The following is a 24,044-nucleotide window of genomic DNA, read 5'->3' as shown; positions in this document are numbered from 1 at the left end:
GAATAAAGTGCGGACGGACAGACAAAGCCAGCACAATAGTTTTTTGCACAAAACTAAAATTGCTAGGAATGATAAAAATAGAGTCCTCTAACTACATAACTGATGCATCTCCTCTGATGTACTTATTTAAAAATCACATCACTTAAATTTGCTTAAATAAAAATTCTAAGTAACCTTGAACTACACAGAGGAAGTTTTCTTGTCTTAAAATATATAAGCCACTTTTTCTGTCTAAGTGATATCGCTTTAATCTTCACAGCAAAGCATTTTTTCTTAGTAAGAGAAAATTACTTAATAGCATATGCAGTGTTGCCTTCAGCTCAAGCATATCTTAAAAAAAAAGCTTCAAGCTCAACATCTTTTTGTTGATAAAGAACTAGGTATTGTTGGTTAGAATTTCTATATCCACAAAGATAAAGTTTTTTAGAATAATGCTTCCAGATAATTTGTACCACCACATATTTGGAATATTATCTTCCTGGATGGATGTTAGATATCAGTAGCCCCAGGCAGGATCTTAGTCTTCTGGACAAATTGCTCCATGTAATAGCTTTCTTTTTCCCTTGTTGCAAGATATGTTTAAGTATCTTGTGTTTTCACTGCTGGCCCAGCCACCTCTGCACTTAGTGCAATCTTTGCATCTGGCGATATTAGAATTCATATTTTGCTGAGGTGGCCAAGTGTTCTTCTTCCTGTGTATTCTAGGGCTGAAGTCTCTCAAATTATTATGGATACTTTGTTCGCATGTTTAGATTTATTTGCTTTTCTGTTTTTTTACTTTACTATACATATCTTGTCCATATCCATCTCTTATTCCACACATGACAATCTAGTCTATGGAAGCTTGCAGTAGAAGGACTTGTTTCAAGTGGCTGTGCTGATCTATTTCAGCTGATTTGGATACTGTACCTCCTACTCATATCTGAAGAATACAGACAGCTGATTTCAACTAGAACCGAGAAATTTTATTCGACCTGGTGGAGGATGTCACTAAAACTAATTTCATAATAAATTTCATGGCCTTATCTGACACACACACACACACACACACACACACGCAGATAAATGAAGACACTGACGGACATCAAGGAAGAGAAAGAGTGGAATGGGCTTTGAAGTTGCCGAGGGAAGTAGACATTACGATACAATCTAAATGAAAAAAAATAGCTCTAAATCTTGAATTAGTGAGAATTACCATAATTTCGACTCAGATAGGATCCAGCGTGAAAATACTTTCAATATGACTTACTCGGTGGGGCACTAAACTCTTTCAGGTAAAAAGGAAATCTGTTTATTGCATATTACAATTTCAGAATCGTCTCAAAATGGCAAAGCTATCAACAACAAAATTTTGCTCCAAGTGAGTATATATATATATACATATATATATATATATATATATATATATATATATATATATATATATATATATGTATATATATTGCTGCATCTTCCAAGCATCCAAGCCACCAGAAGCAATTTAAAGCTGAAAAATAAAACACAGTGTATTTTAGCACTGCCTGGCAGGAGAGGGCAAAGAATATTGGCCCCTCCCTTAATCTGTTAATTCCACTCTGTATATCTCTCCACTTTCTCTTCTCAGACATGTGACTCTGTGGAGCCCTTTGTTTCAGACACGAGGTTCTCAGGAGATTAGGAAAGTGTGACCAGGCAGAATAGAGCCAGTAATACAGATGAAGAAAGAACGCCTGACAGACACCTGGTACTGGAGTTCATAAATGATGCACGCATAGGAAACGACGCAACCTCATCTACCTGTGGATGGCCTCCTAACCCCTGATCAGAAGTCATATGAGGCCTCACTGAAGGAACAAGAGTTAAAGACACAGCTGGACACGAGGCAGAGACACATCTCCCCCTTCCATTCCCGCCTCCTTCCAGAGAACCATGCCCCTACCCCGTGGTCCTATCTTGTAGGGGCCTTGGTATTCTTACCAGTGAAGCCCTATGGCCCTCCTCTGCTGCCATTATCCTCCTTTGAGGCCACCTCTTCTATATGGTAAAGTGATCTGTTTTAATTCTCGTATTAAACTTCCTGTTCATTTCTAAGTGCCAGTATTCCATATTAACCTTGCCTTGTTAGGGTAGTGTTACATAAATGCCTGTGTTTGGATAATTACACAGAATTGTGTGTTCAAGGCTTCTTTGGCACCCTCTGTGCTCGCCTTGTCCTATGCATATTTTACTGTGTCCTTAATGGCTTTTAATTCGTAAATCTCTCCGTTTTAGAGGTTTGTTAGCTTGGTAGAAATCTCTCTTGACTGTGCCTCAGTATCAGCATCGTCACACCGACGGATATATCTTCAAAGTGTTCCCAGTTATAATGAACTTCTCAGGCCTTGCCTGCCAGTTACTTCGTTTCATCTGGTAGTTCATTTCATGCAAATACACGTAATCTTAAACTTATCATGTGTTTACTTACAACTACCTTGTGAGCAGAGCCCTCCAGCTCAGTTAAATTCCCCATTCTTCCTTGTTGTTTTACGATTTTCTGAATCAACAGCAGTCCAGATTTTATACAAATATCGAGGTAAGTAACAGAAATAATTCATTTAGAGCCTGTGGCTCATGATAAGCATTTCCCAGGTTAAATCGTAAATATACACACACACACACACACACACACACACACACACACATATATATATATATATATATATATATATATATATATATATATAATGTTTGCATATACATACATTCTATATATTATGGCAAAATCAAACTATTATAAAAGTGACATATTAGTTCAGTGGACTCATCCCTTTGATTTCTTGTTTCTTGCAGGGAGTGAAATTGCTACGTCAGTGACAGTCTGTGTATATACAGTTCCAACATGGAACTTGAATTAATGGGAAGCTGAAGATTCTTGCATCTGCATATTAGTACCCTTCATTCATGGATGATGCACGGCACAGAATCAGTGTTCTGAGGGTTACCAATGCTAATGCTAAAAAACTGGGATAAATGTAGCACTATCACCGCAAACCTCATCACAATGTATGAACATCTGCAATCTTTGGTATATTGCTGGCACTAAGTGCTTCACCATCTGAGTGCAAAATCACATGGTTTACAGCAGAATGCTACACTTACTGCCGACGATCCTCAAGAACAGACAGATGAGAACAGGTCTGTTATGTACAGTGTCGCTCTTGAAATGCCTCTGTGGCACAGGCGAGGCATGGAACGGAACAACCTGTGAAAAGAGTGACTCAAAAGTATGATTCAGATTTGCTGGGCCTGTGGAGCTTTGACAATTTCCACAACGTTACCATAGGTGAAGTTTGTCAGAGAAAAAGTGTAGAGATTGATGTAGAGCAATATCTCCCGTCATTCAAGTGATTTATGCATAAGTGATGCTGGCGAACTAGTTGTCAGTCTGTATAAATCTGGAAATTACCTGTTTCGAAGACTATAAACTACCTGCAGTGAACCTATTAAAGTCATTGCTGGATTGCATGGAACCTCCGACGGTGCCAGCTGTTGCCCACACTGGGACACTCGCTTGATCTTCATAGCAGCTACTGGTCACTGAAGCTATGACTTTTCACCAAAGTGATGGTACAAAAATCAGGGCTTAATGTGGCCTTCAAGGAGCGCTATTTCAGAGACGAATATCTCCTGCACAGACATGGAAAAATTATCAATGCTTGAACTCAACCATGAAGAGGTGATGATGCACATTAATGCCAATGCAGTGTGCATGATCTGCGTGGACTCCATCTCTTTGCATCGATAGTGTGGCATTCAAGGGAACTTCTGCATAGGTGTCAAGAAACAAGTGAACAGACTCCTGTATACCTAGCCAAATTTTGCATCGGATCTAGAAAAGGACCATCAGAAGCAGTGTTTAGGCAAGACTTGCATCCAGAAGTGCTGCTTAAAAATGATACTTTGACCAAGGCTGCCAGCTGTACCCAACGATAATATCACAAATTACCCCAACCATTGTTTTGACCCCGAGCAACTGGAGCCTGCCATCAGGCAGAAAATCTGGCTTTTTGTGTACAGTGAACCCTTCTGCGATGAAAAATATCTGCTGGTGCCTGATGAGAATGGAGAAAACGAATTCAAAATACTTCAGACTGGTACCTGTATAAGCCTCATTACCAGAGCATTATCCTCCGACAAAATACTGTGTGGAATCCACCTGGGAGATGAAATCCCAACATGGCTGTTTTGCATGCAACAGGACCCTTGCTATGAATTACAAAAGCCTCTATCCATTCCTCGTTATATTTCAAAGTTCCTGGGGATTACCCTGTTTGTGTATGTGTATTCCAGATATGCATGCCAAAGTGCACCAGGAAATGCGTTTCATCTCATGTATCTGCTTTGCTGATTGCTTTCATCACCCTCTTCATAGTGCACCAGTTCTCGCAAAAAGTGAACACCTTCGGCTGCAAGTTCATGAGTAAGAAAATTGCAGTTTGTCTCTCTTAAACAGTAATTGCTTAGGACAACATTTCCATTTCCCAAACTCAGCAAAGAATTCATAGAATTGCCTTACAGAGTCCTGTGGTGTATTTGTAACAGCTTTAAGATAATTTTTGAAAGAAGACATGTATATAAGTTAGTGAAGGAATATGGGTTTACAAAACCAGCCAATTAAAGATGCATACATCTAATGGCAAACTTAGCTTGAAGAATGATGTACAATTACCTCGCTGACAGTGGATTTTCTTCCCGAAAGAAATAACTACTGAGCAGTAAACCATGTATAATATTGAAGTTCATGCAGTTGCCTTGTAATAAAATCTCAATCTTTGCAGCGTCAGTGATGCAGTTAAAGCTTCTTGCTGCTTTCTTCTGAAGCAATGTCATGTGCTTCGATATATGGTGGACTCTCAGGTAAGTTCCTTCACTTTTTGTTGATTAGTAGAGTGACTGGATTATTGTTATTATAATTGATATTATCATTTTACTATTATTACTACCTGTTAGAAAACCTCCTGGATTCATTGGAAAATCTATAAATCTTCCTTCTCTTGAGTAATGCCAAGAGGCCCCCCCAACCAAAAAGATAAAATTTATAAATAGTTATGATTCTCAGTGTATGACAATTCCAATAGTATCTTATTTTTATATTTTTGGATTTACACTTTCGGAAGAGTTTAACTAACATCCACATTCATGTGCTTGCAATACATTGCATAGGTCAAGTTTGAAAATGATAAAATTTGAGAGCTTCCTCAAGTAGCCAGCTTCACCAGTAATAACAATTTATTAGGTAGCCTAAATGAAAATCAAGGCGTAGGCGTAAGGACAGTTTTGAGGACAACTGCAAATGTGGGTTCCAGTGCGTCAAAAAAGCCCCAGTATTTTCCAAAAATTAGCCGGTCCCTCGTTCCATTTTTGGTAACCCAGACAACCATTCAAGCTCTAATTCCCGATTGACGCCTGTCATAAACATGTGGTAACTCATCGCACTCACATCACAAACAGGTTGAATACAGGTCAGTGACTTGTTACAAACAGGTTGAACACAGGTCAATGACTTGTTACAAACTGGTTGAACACAGGTCAGTGACTTTTTACAAACAGGTTGAACACAGGTCAGTGACTTGTTACAAACAGGTTGAACTGACTAGTGCTACGTACGATCATAGGGCATTTGCCTCAGTGTTCGTTCTCCACTTGCAGCCACTGATTTGGTTTCAACCTGTTTTTGATATATATGCGAGAAGTTGCCGACGCGTGTTTATAGCATGTTTTACAAACTTGTTGCCTGAGGAGCACACAGCAACAGCACTAGAATAGTGGAGACACATGAAGGGTCGAAACACATATGATTAAACTTTCTGAAAATGCAGTTGACAGGGATGAGTTTGGAATAATAAAGAACTTGGTATCGACGAAAGAGTGGATAAAATGCCACACAAAGGTTGCAGTTCTAATTCTTTCGGGGAGACGGGATGAAATTTGCACATTCGATTCAACGAACATCACGGGGCGTACGATTTGGGTCTGAAAAATATATCAATCAGTCAAAATCAGCTGGGATCCCAGTCACAGGATTCACGGGAAAATTCAAATATAAATTACAGTAACTTTGTGCTACATAGTCTCATTAATTTTGTATTGAGATTTGTAACTGGAATGGAGATGGAATATAGTGCCAGGCCAAGGCCAAGCACTGGGACCTATAGAAGTCATTCAGAGCTGGAAAGGAGAATTGAGATTAGGTAGGTTTGAAAGGTGTAGCAGGAGGGAGGTGCCCAGCAAGATGGAAGAAATATAATATGAATGGAGGTACAGTAAAGGGAATGAAATGGGTTGCAGCTAGGGGCCAGAAGAACACTGCAAAGAACCTATAATAATACCCCACAAGTGCATCGGTGAGGAGTGCACTAAACGGCCTCACACCCCTACCAGGAGATTTGTAAGTAGCCATTCCTTTTTGCCAGTTTAGAAAAATTCTTGTATGATAAAATAAGGTGATAATACATAAATGATACAGATTATGAAAACGAGATTATGCATTTTCTTTTGCGATAAAACAGGCGAACGATTTCGCATTGCAAGCTCGTTGGGCGCCTGTAATCAAGTTATGCAGTTGCCAGATTTTCTCGCCACCATCAAGCGGTTTCCTGTTTTCCGTGACCATACTGCCAGGTTTTGCTAATGAACTCCGGTCTACTAAAGCGCTCTTATGCCAGCTTTATTGCTCGAATAAGTGATTTTAACGAAGTTCCAATGACCCACAAGTTTTATACGTAACTTTTTGGTGGAACGTTGCTGTCATGGATTCTGCGTGCATGATCTTTGCGGCCTCTCTTTTTTTCACCTCAAATTGCAACATCATGCGTCATATTTTTTATATCAAATTTGATGTATTACCACACTGTGCGGCATTATAGTCTATTAAGGAGGTTCACTGAAAAACTGGGTTTTGAAAATTATAAATAGTCCATGAACTGGTGGCTTTCGTTCTTGCGTGAATGATTCTGCAGGTTCAGGTTCTGAATTTTCGGCAGTGGAACAAACCTTTAATATTTGAAGCTCAAAACGTTTTATTGATTGCATGATGGTAACACACTAAGACCTGAAACTGTGTAAAACTGGATCGGCATTTGCTCAGATATCGAGCAAACGCGCTTGGTAACTTCTTGCTTGCTGGAACTGGAAGTCAAAATATGAAGTCAGTTTGTCCCCAACTAGCTAGACTTCTATTTTATTCTTTTTACTGCGAGATTCGTGGTCAAAGTGCCTTTGGGAGTTTTTATATGCCTTCTGAACCTACTCCCCGTTTAGGAACCACGCAAGCACACGCAGCGACTCTTTTCCAGAAACCTGGTCTTTGTTCTAGACAAGATTTGGGCTTAATTAGACAGCAACAGGAGATCCTTGGCCAAATTTATTCTTTGAAATTTAATGGAACTGTGCTTCCAAAAAATTTAATCACGTTAAGTGACTTTTTTATTAGGATAAATGGGAATTTGATCAATGCTTTTCCTTGTATTTTGAACATAGGACCCTCTTCTCACTTTAGTTAATTGGAATGTGGTGATGACTGATCCCATTTTGAGTGATGCAGAACTTGTTCGGTGGGTATGTCTTCAGAGGCAGGGATTGAGTGGATACTGACAATCGTGTATATATATATATATATATATATATATATATATATATATATATATATATATATATATATATATATATATATATATATATATATTACAATTAGGCTTAAATTCCTTATTAAATGCTCCCTATAAACAATTGGTGGGTTATGAATATTGTCAGTTATAGTCAGTTGATAAATCAATGAAATATGAAGGGACACTGATTTATTAAAATTATCAAATTACAAAACATATTTATTCCTTAACTTCTGTACGCTTTGCTTATTAGTACAAATTTTCAGTGTCAAAGTCGACATTTAAAAGATTAGAATCAAAGTCTCAATTATCACCTTGGTTTTGAAACCCACCACTCAAAAAATTGGTTTTACCAGTACACACGTGCGTAGCTTTTTAGCTATCGTGGTTTATCATGTATTATTCATAAGATCTCATGAGAGAGAGAGAGAGAGAGAGAGAGAGAGAGAGAGAGAGAGAGAGAGAGAGAGAGAGAGAGAGGACTGCTGCTCATCAATTCTGCCTATGTTTACCAGGGTTATTTACTGTTTACTAAGTATGGCTCCCTCGGGTATAAATGCAACCGCAAAGGAACACTCAACGAGTAATCTACCTTGCCTAAGCATATTTACTAACAACCTCACGTCCTTAAATATAATACATGAAAAAGAGGCTATGCTTTCTTTTTTTAAATGTCTTCTCCTCCCGTAACTCGTTTTACAGGTATTGTTCAGAACCTTGAGAGTTAACTGAATGCTTAATCATCTTAATAACAATAGTGGTGATTAAGATCTTGCCCGTCTTGTGGTGACCTTTAATATTTTGATTGATTAGTTTTTTTTAAGACTGCATGCACTAAAATATACAGGAGTTGACAGAAGGCCTGCTTAATTTGAGGTATAAGAATTTGTTATGCTCTGTCTGTTAGCTTGGTAAAGAGCTTTGCCAGATGAGATCTTTCTTTTAGATTCAGAATCTCATATTTTCGTTTTTTTTTAAGGGCAGCAGTAAAGACACTGCAGGCGTGTTTGGATTAAGATAACAAAGCTTGACCTCTCACTCTGAAAAATCTAAACTAAGCAATTAAAAACAGAAAAATTAAATAAATGCAAACCAAACGCTTATAAAATTATCATAATTTAACACCCTGCGCTTTTTCCTCATTCATCATCAGTGTTTCGGGATTGGAACGAGCGTATAAACTCTCATGGCAAAGTTCAAGGTCTGAATATGACGGGTAATGAAAAGGAAAAATCTTACCGAGTATAATGTCCCGAGAGATTATGGATGGGACTGAATTTTATGTTAACCAAAAATTAGATAATTCTTACACCTCCCAAACCCCATTATGCATCAAGGCTGAAAACTTGGGCCGGTTCTCTAATCTAGAATACTTTTAAAGGAAGTTGTGGGCGAAGCAAGGACCTCTCCCAAGCTGCAAATCTTTCCGGGCTTAGTTTTCTTCAGCTGGAGTCAAATAAAAAATGGTTGTCGGGATGTGACAGCGCATTATTATAGTTGTACCTGAAGAATGAACGATATTCTTCACTGCAAAGGTGGCCCCGATACGTAGAAAGTATACTTTTTTTTTCAACCAGCCAACTATTTGCGTCCAAATTCTCAGATCTGGAAAAGTGTCTGGACAGGTGGCCCTTTATGATAGATTAGTCTGACAATATTTGTGGGCTAGCGATGAACACATAATGGATTTACAGGTAAGAATGGCAGTGCGATTGTAACTGAACAACGGAGGAAGTAAACTAACTAGTCGGTTTATGCAAAAACACCGTAACGATATCCTATCAGGTTGCCTTTGCTCTGCATTTTGCCGGAGCAGGACTAGACTAGCCGCTTTCGTTTTGTGAGGTCTGATGCTCCCAATGTTTCTTAAAGCGGAATTTTGCTTGCCCGGTAAATCTCCCCCTTGTCAGGAGATTTTTGAAAATCTTTATCAGTTTTCCTTGAGGCCAGTTGTTTTTTTTTTTTGGGGAGAGTTCAGGCAGAATCTGCACCAGCAGACTTGTTTATGTAGATGGCGTGAGAAGGGGATGCTAAATCACTTCTGTCTTGGTTATGTTAGTGAGTTAGAAATGGGTTTTTAGAAAGCATTTCTTATTGATAAATTATGATAATAAATTATTATCATAATTCATCATAATAAATTACCATCATAAATTATGATAATAATTTGTTTAATTCTTAGTGAATGGACATTTCTCTTGGGGCAAGCGAAGTTGAATATTCAGTCCCGTCTCCAAAGTATGAGAGACAGGTCAAAATGGCAAAATGCTGGTTTTTTTATCGTTTTTATTAAATGACGCAACTGTGAAAATAAATGAATATATTATACCAAAATTGATCGTGGAGGGTCCAATTAACGATCTTTTATGCCGAATGCCTCTGATCTTAAGTATATCTTGTGTAGATAACATGGCTACGTACTTATAAGATTTGACTCAGTAGACAAAGAAGTGACTTTTAGTTGTTTCATGGCTATTTTTTTGAAAATATGGCTACCGCTTGCGAAATATGCCTGCAGGTTTGAAGAGCCTTTTTCAAAGTCATGCTATTACGTAAGCAAAACAGACAGCGCTGAGTATACGCACGCCCATCTTCCACGAGGTTTGTGAATCATTCTGCGTACTGAACTCGTCCGCAAAGTGATGCTGTTGAGAAGCAATACTGAATTTCATTCGCTGTTCATAGATAGTCATTCTCTCTCCCGTTGATATATGAACTTTCATTCTTTTCGAAAAATGAAATCATACCTTCTTCATATGTCATTGTATAGGTTCTTATATTAATTCTTTCGTGAAACAGATGAAGCAAATCCTGGTTCTTATACTTGTTCTCAAAAGTTTACAAAGCTCAACAGGAAGTTTAAAACTCAGCAGCCGCGTCGCTCAGGTTTTTTTGTTGAACAAATTTAACAAGTGGATCCCAAAGGTTACTCGAATGAATTGCAGTTTTTGAAGCTCATGTCCCCCCGGGATATAGAAGTAAAAAAATGAAGCAAAATAATAGGACAAGCACTACCTAGCTTCCCAGATGAGCAGTGCCTTGCAAGTAAAGAAAAGATAGAAACACTTCAAATTCTACATCATTAATGTTTCGACTTAATTGATGGCTAATTCTTCAAAGGTACTGACACATTAGAAGATTCTTACCAGCTTTGCTTCAGCAGGAAATCATTGTTTTCGTAGACCTATTCACGAGGAATATCGATTCTCTGGGATTCTTTTCTGTCACAGAGGCGTTTTCGTTTATAGCCTTACAGTGGTAGCTTTTGTTTTTTCTTGTATGACCAAACTATGCTCGTACAGCCTACAACCTTTGATCTTCATGCCCATTGGTAGCGATGGTATCAAGCAAGAACTAGTTCTCTGTGGTGGTTACTGCCTACAGTGAACCTTGGCGATGCTTTGCAGGTGGGACTCATATTCTTCGCAAAGTCCCATGTTCCTTTCGTCCTAACAACATTTGCTTTGTGTTTGTGGCTTTATAGCCATTCCATCTTGGCTCTTCCCATTCAATTAAACTTCTTTACAATTTTTTTGCCCAAATTTCAGGCCTCTTCAAGAAACAGACCTTTCAGGAGAAACTCTTTGATGGTCTGAAAATGTGTCACTGCCAGGTTAAACAAATAATAATAATAATAATAATAATAATAATAATAATAATAATAATAAAAATAATTATGAAAGCTTGTTTCCACAGTCTAATAGACCACACTGAAATATGCTTCCTTTCCGTTATTCTTTAATCTCTTCTTGATATACATACTCATCACTGACTTGAATTCTCGCTTTTAATTCCAGACACATATTGCACAGCTCCTATAGTTTTAGACAGCCATTCTACTTCCAATTATATTTTATAACCTAAGCCCTAGAACGGCGGACTCAGCACGAGCCTTAGCAACTGCGCGCACTTTGTTTTGACTAAAGCTGGAAAGATGACTCGTTGATAGCTAATAGTTTACTAGTCCTGTTTACCGTAATTACAGGAATGTCCTGTCTTTAATAAAAGGAGTGATGCTAACATATAATCACCATGTAAATCACGTATAAACAACAAATAAAAATGAATCATATAAGCGAACAAAGGGACATAAACTTGAACTTGGGTTGAATGTAGAGATACTATCATTCCCTCAACCCTGGTGTTTTGACAGTTACGCAGGTGAGCTGTCTACATTCTCTAGTTATCTGTTACGGCTGAATGGACCGTAGTCGTATGGTTACGGCTGTGTCAAGACTGTATTTTGATATGATTTAAACCCCCCTTTTAGCGCGTTAACATCCCTTTTGACGCATTAACATCCCCTCAATACTGAATGATACTATAATGTACAGTCTTCTCAAGCTCCACGATTTTTACTAGATACCCTTCATTCGCCCTTCATCCCGCCCGAGCATTTGAGCATCGCTATAGGTTTCTTTACCCCCTGCCTCGATCTTACTGCGCTTTTGTTTTATTTTCCTTTTTTTTTTTTTTGAAGGGTTAGGGATTTTGGACTTAATACTTTTAACATCACGTCATTTTGTAAGATTACTGTGTTTAACAATGACTTTTCAGTTTTCCTTGCTAGATATAAATGGGTATCAGTTTGGTCTGTTTGACAGGCTTTAAGACTAAAGTGCAGTTTGTTGCTACTGGACTGAATTCGATGTATTAATCCCCTAATACAGTAGCATCCCGAAACTGTAACTCCTCCCCTCGGAATATACAACGTCAAAAAACCGCCCCACACCCCAACGTTTTTTTTCTTCTTAATCCTGCGTCAAATTTTGCTCGTCATGCACAGACTGTGATGCGGTCACGTACTTTTCTGTTGGACAAAACCACTATTTATGTCTTTCCTTTTTTTTTTAACTGGCAGGTCTTGCGGTGGTCACACACACAGTTAAAAAATAAATATGAATTAAGGAAGTTCGATAAGGATTTACGTTTACACCGAACTGCATTTCATAATGCACGCTGTAATTTTCCTTGTCTGTCATTTCCTAGTGTGGTGTAAGCCACTCATTTTTGTAATTCTCTGGTAATAATACCTTCATGCGTGATGATGTTAAAATTACGGAAATAAAATGATTGGGAATGACTGAGTCTAACAAAACTTATTCACGACAATTCACATACATATGCATACGCATACACATCTCTCTCTCAGTATAGAGTAGAGTGTATATATATATATATATATATATATATATATATATATATATATATATATATATATATATATATAGAGAGAGAGAGAGAGAGAGAGAGAGAGAGAGAGAGAGAGAGAGAGAGAGAGAGAGATTTGTGTGTGGTATTGTCGTGAATAAAGTTTCTGTTAGACTCAGTCATATCCAACCCTTTTTTTTTTGCATTTTCAATAACAGCATGCATGACGGTGTTTTACCAGATAATTGCAAAAATAAATAACTGCACTAGGAAATGACAGACAAAACAAATATATATATATATATATATATATATATATATATATATATATATATATATATATATATATATATATATATATACGCACACATGGATGCGTGTTCGTGTATATAGGTGTGTAAGCTTTGAATCGTTATTATTATTATTATTGACGTAACGTTCTGTTAATTCCCAAGTCTGTTTAAAGTAAGGCACAGAGTCCCAAAGATCTTTAAAATTATTCCCATAAAAATAAAACTGACGAAATAATGGGTGAAAACAATGAACGATTGAACGTGGTTTTCACAAGCACCTCATATATTCGTGTAGGACCCGGCCCTGTTCGTAGTCCCAAATACCTGGGAAATATCAAAGGTTAAGGTCACGTCAAAGACGTCCTCCTATTCTTCTTCTTCTTCTTCTTCTTCTTCTTCTTACATGAACAGGTAAGACTCACTTAAACGATACTTGAATTACTTCTGTAAGTGTCTTCGATTTTATTCTAAAAAATGGTAGGATAGATCGACGTTCTTATTCGCAATATTTTGCTAAGTCATCGATCTCCTTTATTTAGACTGATACGCAACATACAGCTTTCAAATAACATTAAATAGAAATAGAAAATTACGAAAAAGTCGATAGCACGTGCTGAGTTCAGTAGTTTAACGAGAGCCCCTTAAACAAAAATAAAGAAAAACAGGTTTATGTCAAGGCGAAGGGGAAAAACAGAAACTTATAGAAGATCCCATCCCAGATAAATAAGACCAGCGATCATCTCCCTCCATTCACGCTGTAGTACCAGAGGTGCCCTTCTTCATACTTGGCAACGGTTTATAGGTGACCGACGGCTATGTTCGCGGGGATTTTTGGCGGGATTTTTTTCGCTGCTCTCTGGGGCTGATGGCTGGGGTTGGGTCCGACTTACGTAAAGGGGATGGAATGCGAGCATTTTGCACTAATCACTCTACGATATATGCATGATGATAGCACTTTTATACACGATGGAGCATTGCATAATAGGGCCTTCGTCTGAACGGGTGGATAGTTATTGTTACCTAAAACGGGCAGCATCAACTGTTTTGTTAAAAACAAGACACTCTTGTGGCTAAGGAGGTTTTGTCTATTGTTGATATGCTGTACTTAAAATCTTATTTAGGTACTATTCTCTCTCTCTCTCTAAAACACCGGAAAGACCGTGGGCAGCTAGGCTATTAAACACACTATTTGCATCTTCACAATTTTGAAACCAAGGAAAATAATTCCGTTCAAAGATTACCATTTCAGAAAAGAATGAAGTCATATTACGTTGTTTTAGAATTTTTATCAACTCTAGTAAAGAACGATTAAAGCTTAACATATTTGTTAAAATTAGATACCAGGTGTTCTTAGTACTAACAACAAATAAACATTGTTTCCATCAGAATCAACGCTGTCAAGTCATGTAAGTTCAGGGACGATTTATGCGAATTGTACGTCATATATGCTTAAATCTTCTATATATTGATCGCTCTTACCGTGTTTTTCCAAAGAAGCTTAGATTTTCTATTCAGTTAATCATTATTGTTTTGCTTATGCAGAAAATGGGGTATCTACTTTTCGAGAGTTCCTTTCAGCACAACACCTATCTTTAACTTAAAAGTTGATGCCTCTATGATGACACGTTGCAAAAAAGGGACCAGCTTTATTTAGTCTATACCAACAGTCGAGTTTCGACAGTGCCGCCCTGTGTAACCCTCCCTGTTATTTCTTTCATTTCTTTTTCCTGTCTAATAAATTATCCCTTCTTTCTGCACTTCTTCTTTTACTTCTTTCAAATGAACTCCCGTATTCTTTGGAAGCCTGAATTTTCACGTCACTGTCGCCTGTGGCTTGTTCCATATGAATAATAAAAACTCTGAACGAAACTTCTGTTTGTTTCAGGGAGCATGCGTCTGGGCCCAGAACCAAGCGAGCAGTCCCCGACTTCGATTCAGGCTCTCTCCTCTATTCCTGGGATGTCCTTTCGTCATTGCCGTCATCTCTGTTATTATCGACTCGCTCCCGGAAGACATCGAAGTTATCAGGCCCAGATTTGGAGAAACCACTTGTTGGTTTGACGGTAAGTGGAGTTATTTTTGCGACGAGTTTCGTCCGGGGGATTTTCCTGCACGTGAATCCTGCCCCAAGTGTAAATGCGGAGTTATCCGTGATGCTTGGTTCATTTTAATTAACATTATACGGATTCTGATTAAATAGCCAAGGGGCAAACTTATAACAGAAAGTTTCTGTGTTACGAATAAATGTTAATCTTGTACACTGCATATAATGTCCTGCAATTTGGCGCTTTCCATACCAGAACAGCAATTTTTAGACTGTAGAACACACATCTCTTGGGCTGATCTAGTCCTCATCATTGTGCTATGCCATTTCCTTGACGTATGTTTGCTTGAGACCAACAAAAAGATTTTCCCATATTATTGTTGTTACAATGTTTGAATAAAATTTGAAGATTCATAATGAATGCATGTATGCTTAATTCATTTGACAGAAGTATTCTTATTCAACTCTGAATACCCTTGAAGAAGTGATAAGCAACATTTCATTCAGTTCACTGAATTGCATTAAGATTATTTTTACCAATTCCTTCGACGATTGACAGGAGAAAGACATTCGGAAATATATTTGACCGACCAACACTAGCCTGTTACGGATATACAGTATAATTCTTAAAGATACACGAACAATTTGTTTCTTTTCACCGAGTTTGATGGCTTCCGCCGGAACAACATTTGACGCATCAGTGAAAATGTTGTTCACGCCTGAATTCTTTTGGTCCTCAAAGGTCTTCTGTAATTCTATGCTGCTTTTTCTTTGATCTGTCCTTTTTACTAAGCATTTCAAAAGTAGCACAGGTATTTTAGCTGGCTTCATAATTCTAATAAATTTTTTTTACGTCTTTATTAGAGCTTTTATTTGAACAGCAACAACTAAGTGCATTAAAAGGATACACAAACACACACACATATATACTTGTGTATATATATATGTATGTATGTATAATTTAAAAATCTTAGTTGTTGCTGTTAAATTAAAGCCTAAAAAAAGTTTAAATCTTGGTGTGTGTGTGTGTTTTTTTAAATGAAACAGCATCATATGCGTATTCAAGATTCAAATTTGCATCATGTCTCATAACCAACCTTTTTTTTTTCGCAAAGGTGACCAAATATTATTCAGTAGTACTTAACTGTTTATTGACAAGACGCCGCCAACATTAAACCTACATCTGTTAGTTTCATGGATACTTATAAATAATAAATATAATACGCCCACTTACCGTGCTGTAAGAATTAAAATACCGTTTTTTTGGAAATATATTAAAAACGCTAAAATTCACTACAGCTTCAAGACCAACTATAGTCTCCTCTTCAGGTGATCACAGTGATTTTCATGTTTCTGATATATTTCCAAAACTGCTGGGTTTTAATTTACTTTAAGCAGCTTTACTTATCTAACTGGATTACCGCAGTGACGTAATACCTTAAATAATATTGGTCTGTAAATGAATATCAGCGCTTTCGTGCTTATACTAACCACACTGCCATTAGAAAGTCATCAGCGGCACCACGCCAAGACTGATTTCTAGATTTCACATTTACTTGGTGGCTTTCATATTTCCCAGGTAGAGAAGCTGTAAAAATGTATATATTATTCATTATTATTTTCTGCAGCATTCATAAAATGTGAGGCGTTCCTTTTCAAATCTGCTTTTCATTCATTAATGATAACTAGGAACTACAGGAAAAAAACTGTTTGAAAATCCAATAAGTACGGTTTAGTCTAATTTCTTTTATATAGGCATTTATTTATTTGTTATTTTCTATGCAGCATTCATAAAACGTGAGGTGTTCTTTTCTAAACCTATTTTTTATAATTGGATAAATAGGACCCCATAAATCGAGTCAAAGCTGTCAGTGCACCTCACGGGTGCATCTTCATATTTATTCACTTGTGTTTGTATTTTGCACTATCTCCATATCTGTACTACCTTGCATTAGACATTGCTTTTGTTGCACTGTACCATGCCGATGCCTCATATCATGATGCTGATATTTAACGTGATGCTGGCTTGTTTTTTCCTTTCTCTCAGACTCTTATTCCTTTCTTTATTTGTTTCATTTTTACTTCTGATTTTATATGTATTTGATTTGATTTTCTTTCTTCATGGCTACAGAATGCATATACCTGCACTTTTGTTGAATCTGCACCCTTTCCTTCTCTGCTTCGCATATTTGGATGTAGATCGCTGCATTCAACGTCATAGTTGTCTAGATATGCACTATTTGCCATAAATCTCATAGTTGTGACATATCTGGGATGTTTGTAGTGACATCTTTCACTGAATCTGCAGTTCTCTTTTCAAAGAGTGACTATGTCTTTCTTTCTTTTTTTCTGCTCTTTCCTGTCAGTATGTATATTTGGGTATAACCTTCTTGGGATTTTATTTTGGGTTGCTTCAGTTTATTTCTTTGTATGTATGTTGTTGTATTGCCTCATACGTAGAGTCTATGAGTTTCTCCACACTTGTCCTGTTCTTTGTTTTCATTATTGTTTTCTATCTCTTCTATTTCATTTTCCTTCTTCCTCTTCCTCATTTCCTTCATCCTTGACTATCTGTACATTAAGTTCTTGACTTAATGGTATTGTCTATCCATATTAGACATGTTGAGCAAAATACTTTGTGTCCTTTTTTTATTTTGCTATGCTTCGCATGTAGGGTGAGTTGGTATGTGGCAGCACAGCATTTCCTCATCAGGTTTTGTGGATTTACAATGTTACACCACACATTACATAGATTGCATGCTTTGGGGTATCTGTTTTCCCATTGCATCGTTAAGTATACTGTATTCGCCTCATATTCACCTTGTTCATTTTCTTTGTTGAATGTGTTGATTGATGTAGATTTTCTTTATCTCTCTTGATCACTTGACTTTCTTTGGTATACCTTCAATTATTTTCATTATGTGTTCTGCTGACTTATTCCAGCTTGAAGGATCATATCCTTTCACTATGTCTATGTTTTTGCATCTTTTTGGATGGAGCTGTTATTGATCTCAACGATATATATCTCAACTCCTGCTTGCCAATTCACATCATATTGGTATTCAATAGGCAAGCTAAATTTCATCCATCTTTTTACGTTCTTGTTGCAGACGCTTCCATGATGCTCACTTTTAATATTTCACTCGAAAAGAAAACACCTTGTCGACTATTCTGATTTTCCAATCTAATCGTCGACAGTTCATGAACACTTCTAGCTATAGATCACTCGCTAGTCGTATGTTATACGCGTGAAATTGGGTTGATTATTCAGACCAAGAACGAATGCGTCTTCAGACCAAGAACGGACACTTCAAGAGGAAAGGGGGAGGGGATGGAAGAGGGAAGGGGAGACAGAGGATACAGCTAAGTTAACATTTGCTTGCATGCTCCAAAAGGGGAGGGGAAGGGGAGGGGAAGGGAAGGGGAGGGAGAAGGAAGAGGAAGGGGATGGGGAGACACATCTAAATTCTAACACTTGATCGTGTTCCAGAAGAGTGAGGAAGGGAAGGAGGGGAGGGAATAGGGACAAAAGAGGGTAGGGGAGTGGGGAGACATAGCAAAATCAACACCTGATGTCTGCTTTGAAGAGGTAGGGAAAGGGAGGGGAGGGGAAGGGGGAGGGGGGAGGGATAGAAGCAAGGGAAATGGGAGGGTAGAGAGAAGGGGAGGGGAGGACACAGCCAAATTAACACTTAATCATATGCCCAGAAGGGGAAGGAGGGGGGAAGTGGTGGGGGATGGAAATAGTTGGTGGGGAAGGAGGAGGAAGAGGGAAGGGGAGGAAGGACACAGCTAAATTAACACTTGATCATGCTTGTGAAAGAGGAGAGATGGAAGAGGAAGGAGGTTACATAGAAGAGCAGATGGCTGCCGAGGGGAATCGACACTGCTCACTGTAGAATACCTTCAACATATGATTGGTTCATGTGAAAATTTCTGTTCGTCAACAGGTAAAAATATTAGCACGGTAGGCAGAGACAGACAGATGTAGAATTGCCAACAGAAGCATGTAATATATATATACATATATACATATATATATACATATATATATATATATATTGATATATACATACATATACATATATATATATATATGAGTGTGTAAAAGGTGTGTGTAGTATAGGGCTTACTGACTGACTAATGTCGCAGCTCCTGCATGAGAAGAGATTCAGTTAATAGCCACTGTACATTTTGCATCATTCTCTGATGAGGTCTCTGAAATCACTGAGACATTCACTTCACATAGTTCACAATAGCCCATTGGTCACAGCAGAAGGATGAGATGTCTTGCTTATTTATGCCAATCTTTGCTGGTTTATACACACACACATTAGCATACATATACTTACGTACATACATACATACACATAATATATATATATATATATATTATATACATATATATGTATTATATATATATTATATATATACATATATTATCTATATATATATATATATATATATATATATATATATATATATATATATATATATATATATGTATGTATGTATGTATGTATATTGTAAAGATTAGCACCAAAATAAGCTAAAGACACCCTCCTTTCTGCTTTAGCTTGGCCGATAGATAGACCTCTGTCTATTTGAACTTGTGTAGAGGTAGTGAAATCTGGTTCAGGGTGGTTCAGGATGGTTCAGGGTACTTCAGGGCAGAACTTATAGTACTAAGGCCTGCCCAGGAGATAATCTTAGCCTAGGCAGTAAGTTGCTGGGCTCTCTTTCTTTCATACAGAGCTGCGACGGGGTCAGTCCATCAACTCATCCCATATATACACACACACACACACACACTATATATATATATATATATATATATATATATATATATATATATATACATATATATATATATATATATATATATATATATTACATGCTTCTATTTAACTTGAATTTACATCTGTCTGTCTGTCTGCCTGCCGTGTAGCTCAATTTTTTACCTGTTCCCTTTGTCCGACGGACTTGAAATTTTGCATGGTTACTCAATTCCGGTGACAATACAACATCATATGGTCAGTAGGTCAGAGGTGACCTATAGTGACCCTACAGTGACCTCTCCCAGTATCTCAGGTTCTATCAATCGGTAGTATCTATCTTCTATGTAACCCCTCCCCTTCCCTCTTCCATCTCACATGATGCCATTATTCCTCTTACCTCTCCCAGTTTTGTTTGCAAGTCTTCTCCAAAGTAGAGTCCGTTGCTGAGCCAGCAGTATGTACATGACGTGGCAGAAGAAGAGGATGTTGACAACGATGATCACCAGAATGATCCCGTAGAAATAGACCCATATCGATTTTGATCCTTCGTTGCCTAGACAAAAGAAAAGTCGTGAGGTTGAATCGTTCCTATTAGATTTTTCAAATAGTTTTGTCCTGTTGTTCCTATTTATCGTCGGAATGGAATGGAATATAGAGTTTAGGCCAGAGGGCAAGCACTGGGACCTATGAGGTCATTCAGCGCTGGAAATGGAATTGGTAGGTTTGAATGGTGTAACAGGAGGAAAACCTCGCAGTTGCACTATGAAATAATTGTTAGGAGAGGGTGGATAGAAAGATGGAAGAAAGATAATATGAATGGAGGTTCAGTAAAAGGAATGAAAGGGGTTGCCGCTAGGGGCCGAAGGGGCTCTGCAAAGAACCTTAAGTAATGCCTACAGAGCACCCCGTGAGGTGCACTGACGGCACTGCCCCCATACGGGGGCCTATTTATTATCAATTGATAAAAAATAGGTTTGGAAAAGAACACCTCACGTTTTATGAATGCTGCAGAAAATAAACAAATAAATAAATGCCCATATAAAAGAAATTAGACTGAATCGTACATATTAGCTTTTCAAATAATTTTTTTTCTGTAGTTCCTATTCATCATTAATGAATGAAAAGCAGATCTGAAAAGGAACGCCTCACATTTTATGAATGCTGCAGAAAATAAGAATGAATAATATATACATTTTTACAGCTTCTTACTCGGGAAATATGAAAGCCACCGAGTAAATGAGAAATCTAGAAATCAGTCTTGGGTGGAGTCGCTGATGACTTTCTAATGACAGTGTAATTAGCATGAACACGTAAGCGCTATACATTCATTTACAGACCAATATTACGTAAGGTATTACGTCACTACGGTAATCCAGTTAGATAAGTAAAGCTACTTAAAGTAAATTAAAACCCAGTTGTGTTTTGGAAATATATCAGAAACATGAAAATCACTGTGATCACCTGAAGAGGAGACTGTAGTTGGTCTTGAAGCTGTAGTGAATTTTAGCGTTTTTAATATATTTCCAAAAAAAACGGTATTTTAATTTTTATTCTTACAGCACGGTAAGTGGGCGTATTATATTTATTATTTATAAGTATCCATGAAACTAAAAGATGTAGGTTTAATGTTGGCGGAGTCTTGTCAAGTGAAAGTGCAGTATAACAGTTAAGTACTACTGAAAATGTTAGGTTACCTTTGTGAAAAAAGGTAAGATTGGAGAAATGATGCAAATTTGAGAACTCGAATACGCATATAATGCTGTTTCAATTAAAAAAAAACACACACCAAGATTTTAAAAGCTTCCTTTTTAGAGTTTTAATTTGAACAGCAACAACAACTAAGATATTTAAATTATACATATATATATATATATACACAATATATATATATGTGTGTGTTTTGTGTATATTTATATATATATATATAGTTGTTAAAGCTCTTAGTTGTTCCTGTTCAAATAAACTCTAGTAAAAGAAATAAAATAAATTTTAGAACTGATATGAAGTCAGCTAAAAATACCAATATACTGCCTTTTGAAAGCTTATTAAAAAGGCGGCTCAAAGAAAAACGACATACAATTACAGAAGACCTTTGAGGACCAAAAGAATTCAGGCGTGAACAACAACATTTTCACTGATGCGTCAAATGTTGTTCCGACGGAAGCCATGAAACTCGGTGAAAAGAAACAAGTTGTTCGAGTGAGTCTTTAAGAATTATATCCGTAACAGATTAGTGTTGGTCGGTCAAATATATTTCCGAAAGTCTTTCTCCTGTCAGTCGTCGAAGGAATTGGTAAAAATAATCTTCTTAATGTAATTCAGTGAACTGAATGAAATGTTGCTTATCATTTGTTGAAGGGTGTTCAGAGTTGAATAAGAATACTTCTGTCAAATGAATTAGGTATACATGCATTAAGTTATGAATCTTCAAATTTTATTCAAACATTGAAACAACAATAATGTGACGAGATCTTCTTGTTGATCTCAAGCAAACGTACGTCAAGGAAATGGCATAGCACGATGATGTGGACTAGATCAGCCTAAGAGATGTGTGTTGTAAAGTCTAAAAATAGCTGTTCTGGTATGGAAAACGCCAAATTGTAGGACATTATATGCAGTACAAGATTAACATTAATTCGTAACACAAAAACTTTCTGTTATATGTTGCCCCTTACGGCTTAATCAAAATCCGTATAATGTTAATTAAAATGAACCAAGCATCACGGATGACTCCGCATTTACACTTGGGGCAGGATCTCACACGTGCAGGAAAATCCCCACGGACGAAACTCGTCACAAAAAAATAACTCCACTTACCGTCAAACCAACAAGTGGTTTCTCCAAATCTGGGCCTGATAACTTCGATGTCTTCCGGGAGCGAGTCGATAATAACAGAGATGACGGCAATGACGAAAGGACATCCCCAGGAGTAGAGGGAGTAGAGCCTGAATCGAAGTCGGGACTGCTCGCTTGGTTCTGGGCCTAGACGCATGCTCCTGAAACAAAACAAGTTTCGTTCAGAGTTTTTATTATTCGTATGGAACAATTCCACAGGCGGCAGTGACTCGAAATTCAGGCTTCCAAAGAATATGGCGTTCATTTGAAAGAAGTAAAAGAAGAACTACAGAAAGAAGAGATAATTTATTAGACAGGAAGAAGAAATGAATGAAACAACAGGAAAGGTTACACAGGGCGGAACTGTCGAAAGATCGACTGTTGGTATAGCTAAATAAAATAAAACTGGTCCCTTTTTGCAACGTGTCATCAGAGAGGCATCAACTTTTAAAGTTAAAGATAGGTGTTGTGCTGAAAGCAACTCTCGAAAAGTAGATACCCCATTTTCTGCATAAGCAAAACAATAATGATTAACTGAATAGAAAATCTAAGCTTCTTTGGAAAACACGGCAAGAGCGATCAATTCATGCATAAAGATTTAAGCCCATATGACGTACAATTCATGCATAAACAAGAACCTGAACTTACATGAAGCTAGTAGTCTTGACATTGTTGATTCTGATGGAAATAATGTTTATTTGTTGTTAGTAGTAAGAACACCTGGTATCTAATTTTAACAAATATGTTAAGCTTTAATCGTTCTTTTACCAGCGTTGATAAAAATTCTAAAACAACGTAATATGACTTCATTCTTTCTGAAACGGTAATCTTTGAACGGAATTATTTCCCTTGGTTTCAAAATTATAAAAATGCAAATAGTGTGTTGTAATAGCCTAGCTGCCCACGGTCTTTCGGGTGTTTTTAGAGAGAGAGAGAGAATAGTACCCTAAATAAGATTATAAGTACAGCATATCAACAATAGACAAAACTTCCTCTTTAGCCAAGAGTGTCTTGTTTTTTAACAAAACATAGTTGATGCTGCCCGTTTTAGGTAACAATCATATCCGCCCGTTTAGACGAAGGCCCTATTATGCAATGCTCCATCGTATGTAAAAGTGCTATCATCATGCATATATCGTAGAGTGATTAGTAAATGTGCTCGCATTCCATCCCCTTTTACGTAAGTCGGACCCAACCCCAGCCATCAGCCCCAGAGAGCAGCGAAAAAATCCCGCCAAAAAATCCCCGCGAACATAGCCGTCGGTCACCTATAAACTGTTGCCAAGTATGAAGAAGGGCACCTCTGGTACTACAGTGT

General features: G+C 37.4%; 1 protein-coding gene across 1 annotated transcript in view; it reads right to left on the bottom strand.

The window, feature by feature from the left end:
• Window positions 1-3,014: 3,014 nt before the first annotated feature.
• The window catches only part of LOC136833852 (probable G-protein coupled receptor Mth-like 1), a 41,009-nt gene continuing 19,979 nt past the window's right edge, over window positions 3,015-24,044 (bottom strand). Inside the window, exons 4-7 of the mRNA XM_067096154.1 lie at window positions 22,709-22,887; window positions 20,289-20,444; window positions 3,448-3,567; window positions 3,015-3,073 (exon numbers count right to left, since the gene is read on the bottom strand). Of these exons, the coding sequence (XP_066952255.1) occupies window positions 3,015-3,073; window positions 3,448-3,567; window positions 20,289-20,444; window positions 22,709-22,887 (514 nt within the window). The remainder of the gene's footprint in view (window positions 3,074-3,447; window positions 3,568-20,288; window positions 20,445-22,708; window positions 22,888-24,044) is intronic.

This window comes from Macrobrachium rosenbergii, chromosome 52 (genome assembly GCF_040412425.1).
Source record: "Macrobrachium rosenbergii isolate ZJJX-2024 chromosome 52, ASM4041242v1, whole genome shotgun sequence".
In the NCBI taxonomy this organism is placed as follows: domain Eukaryota; kingdom Metazoa; phylum Arthropoda; class Malacostraca; order Decapoda; family Palaemonidae; genus Macrobrachium; species Macrobrachium rosenbergii.
Note: the sequence above shows the minus strand (reverse complement) of the source record. Positions and strands in the feature narration are given on the sequence as shown.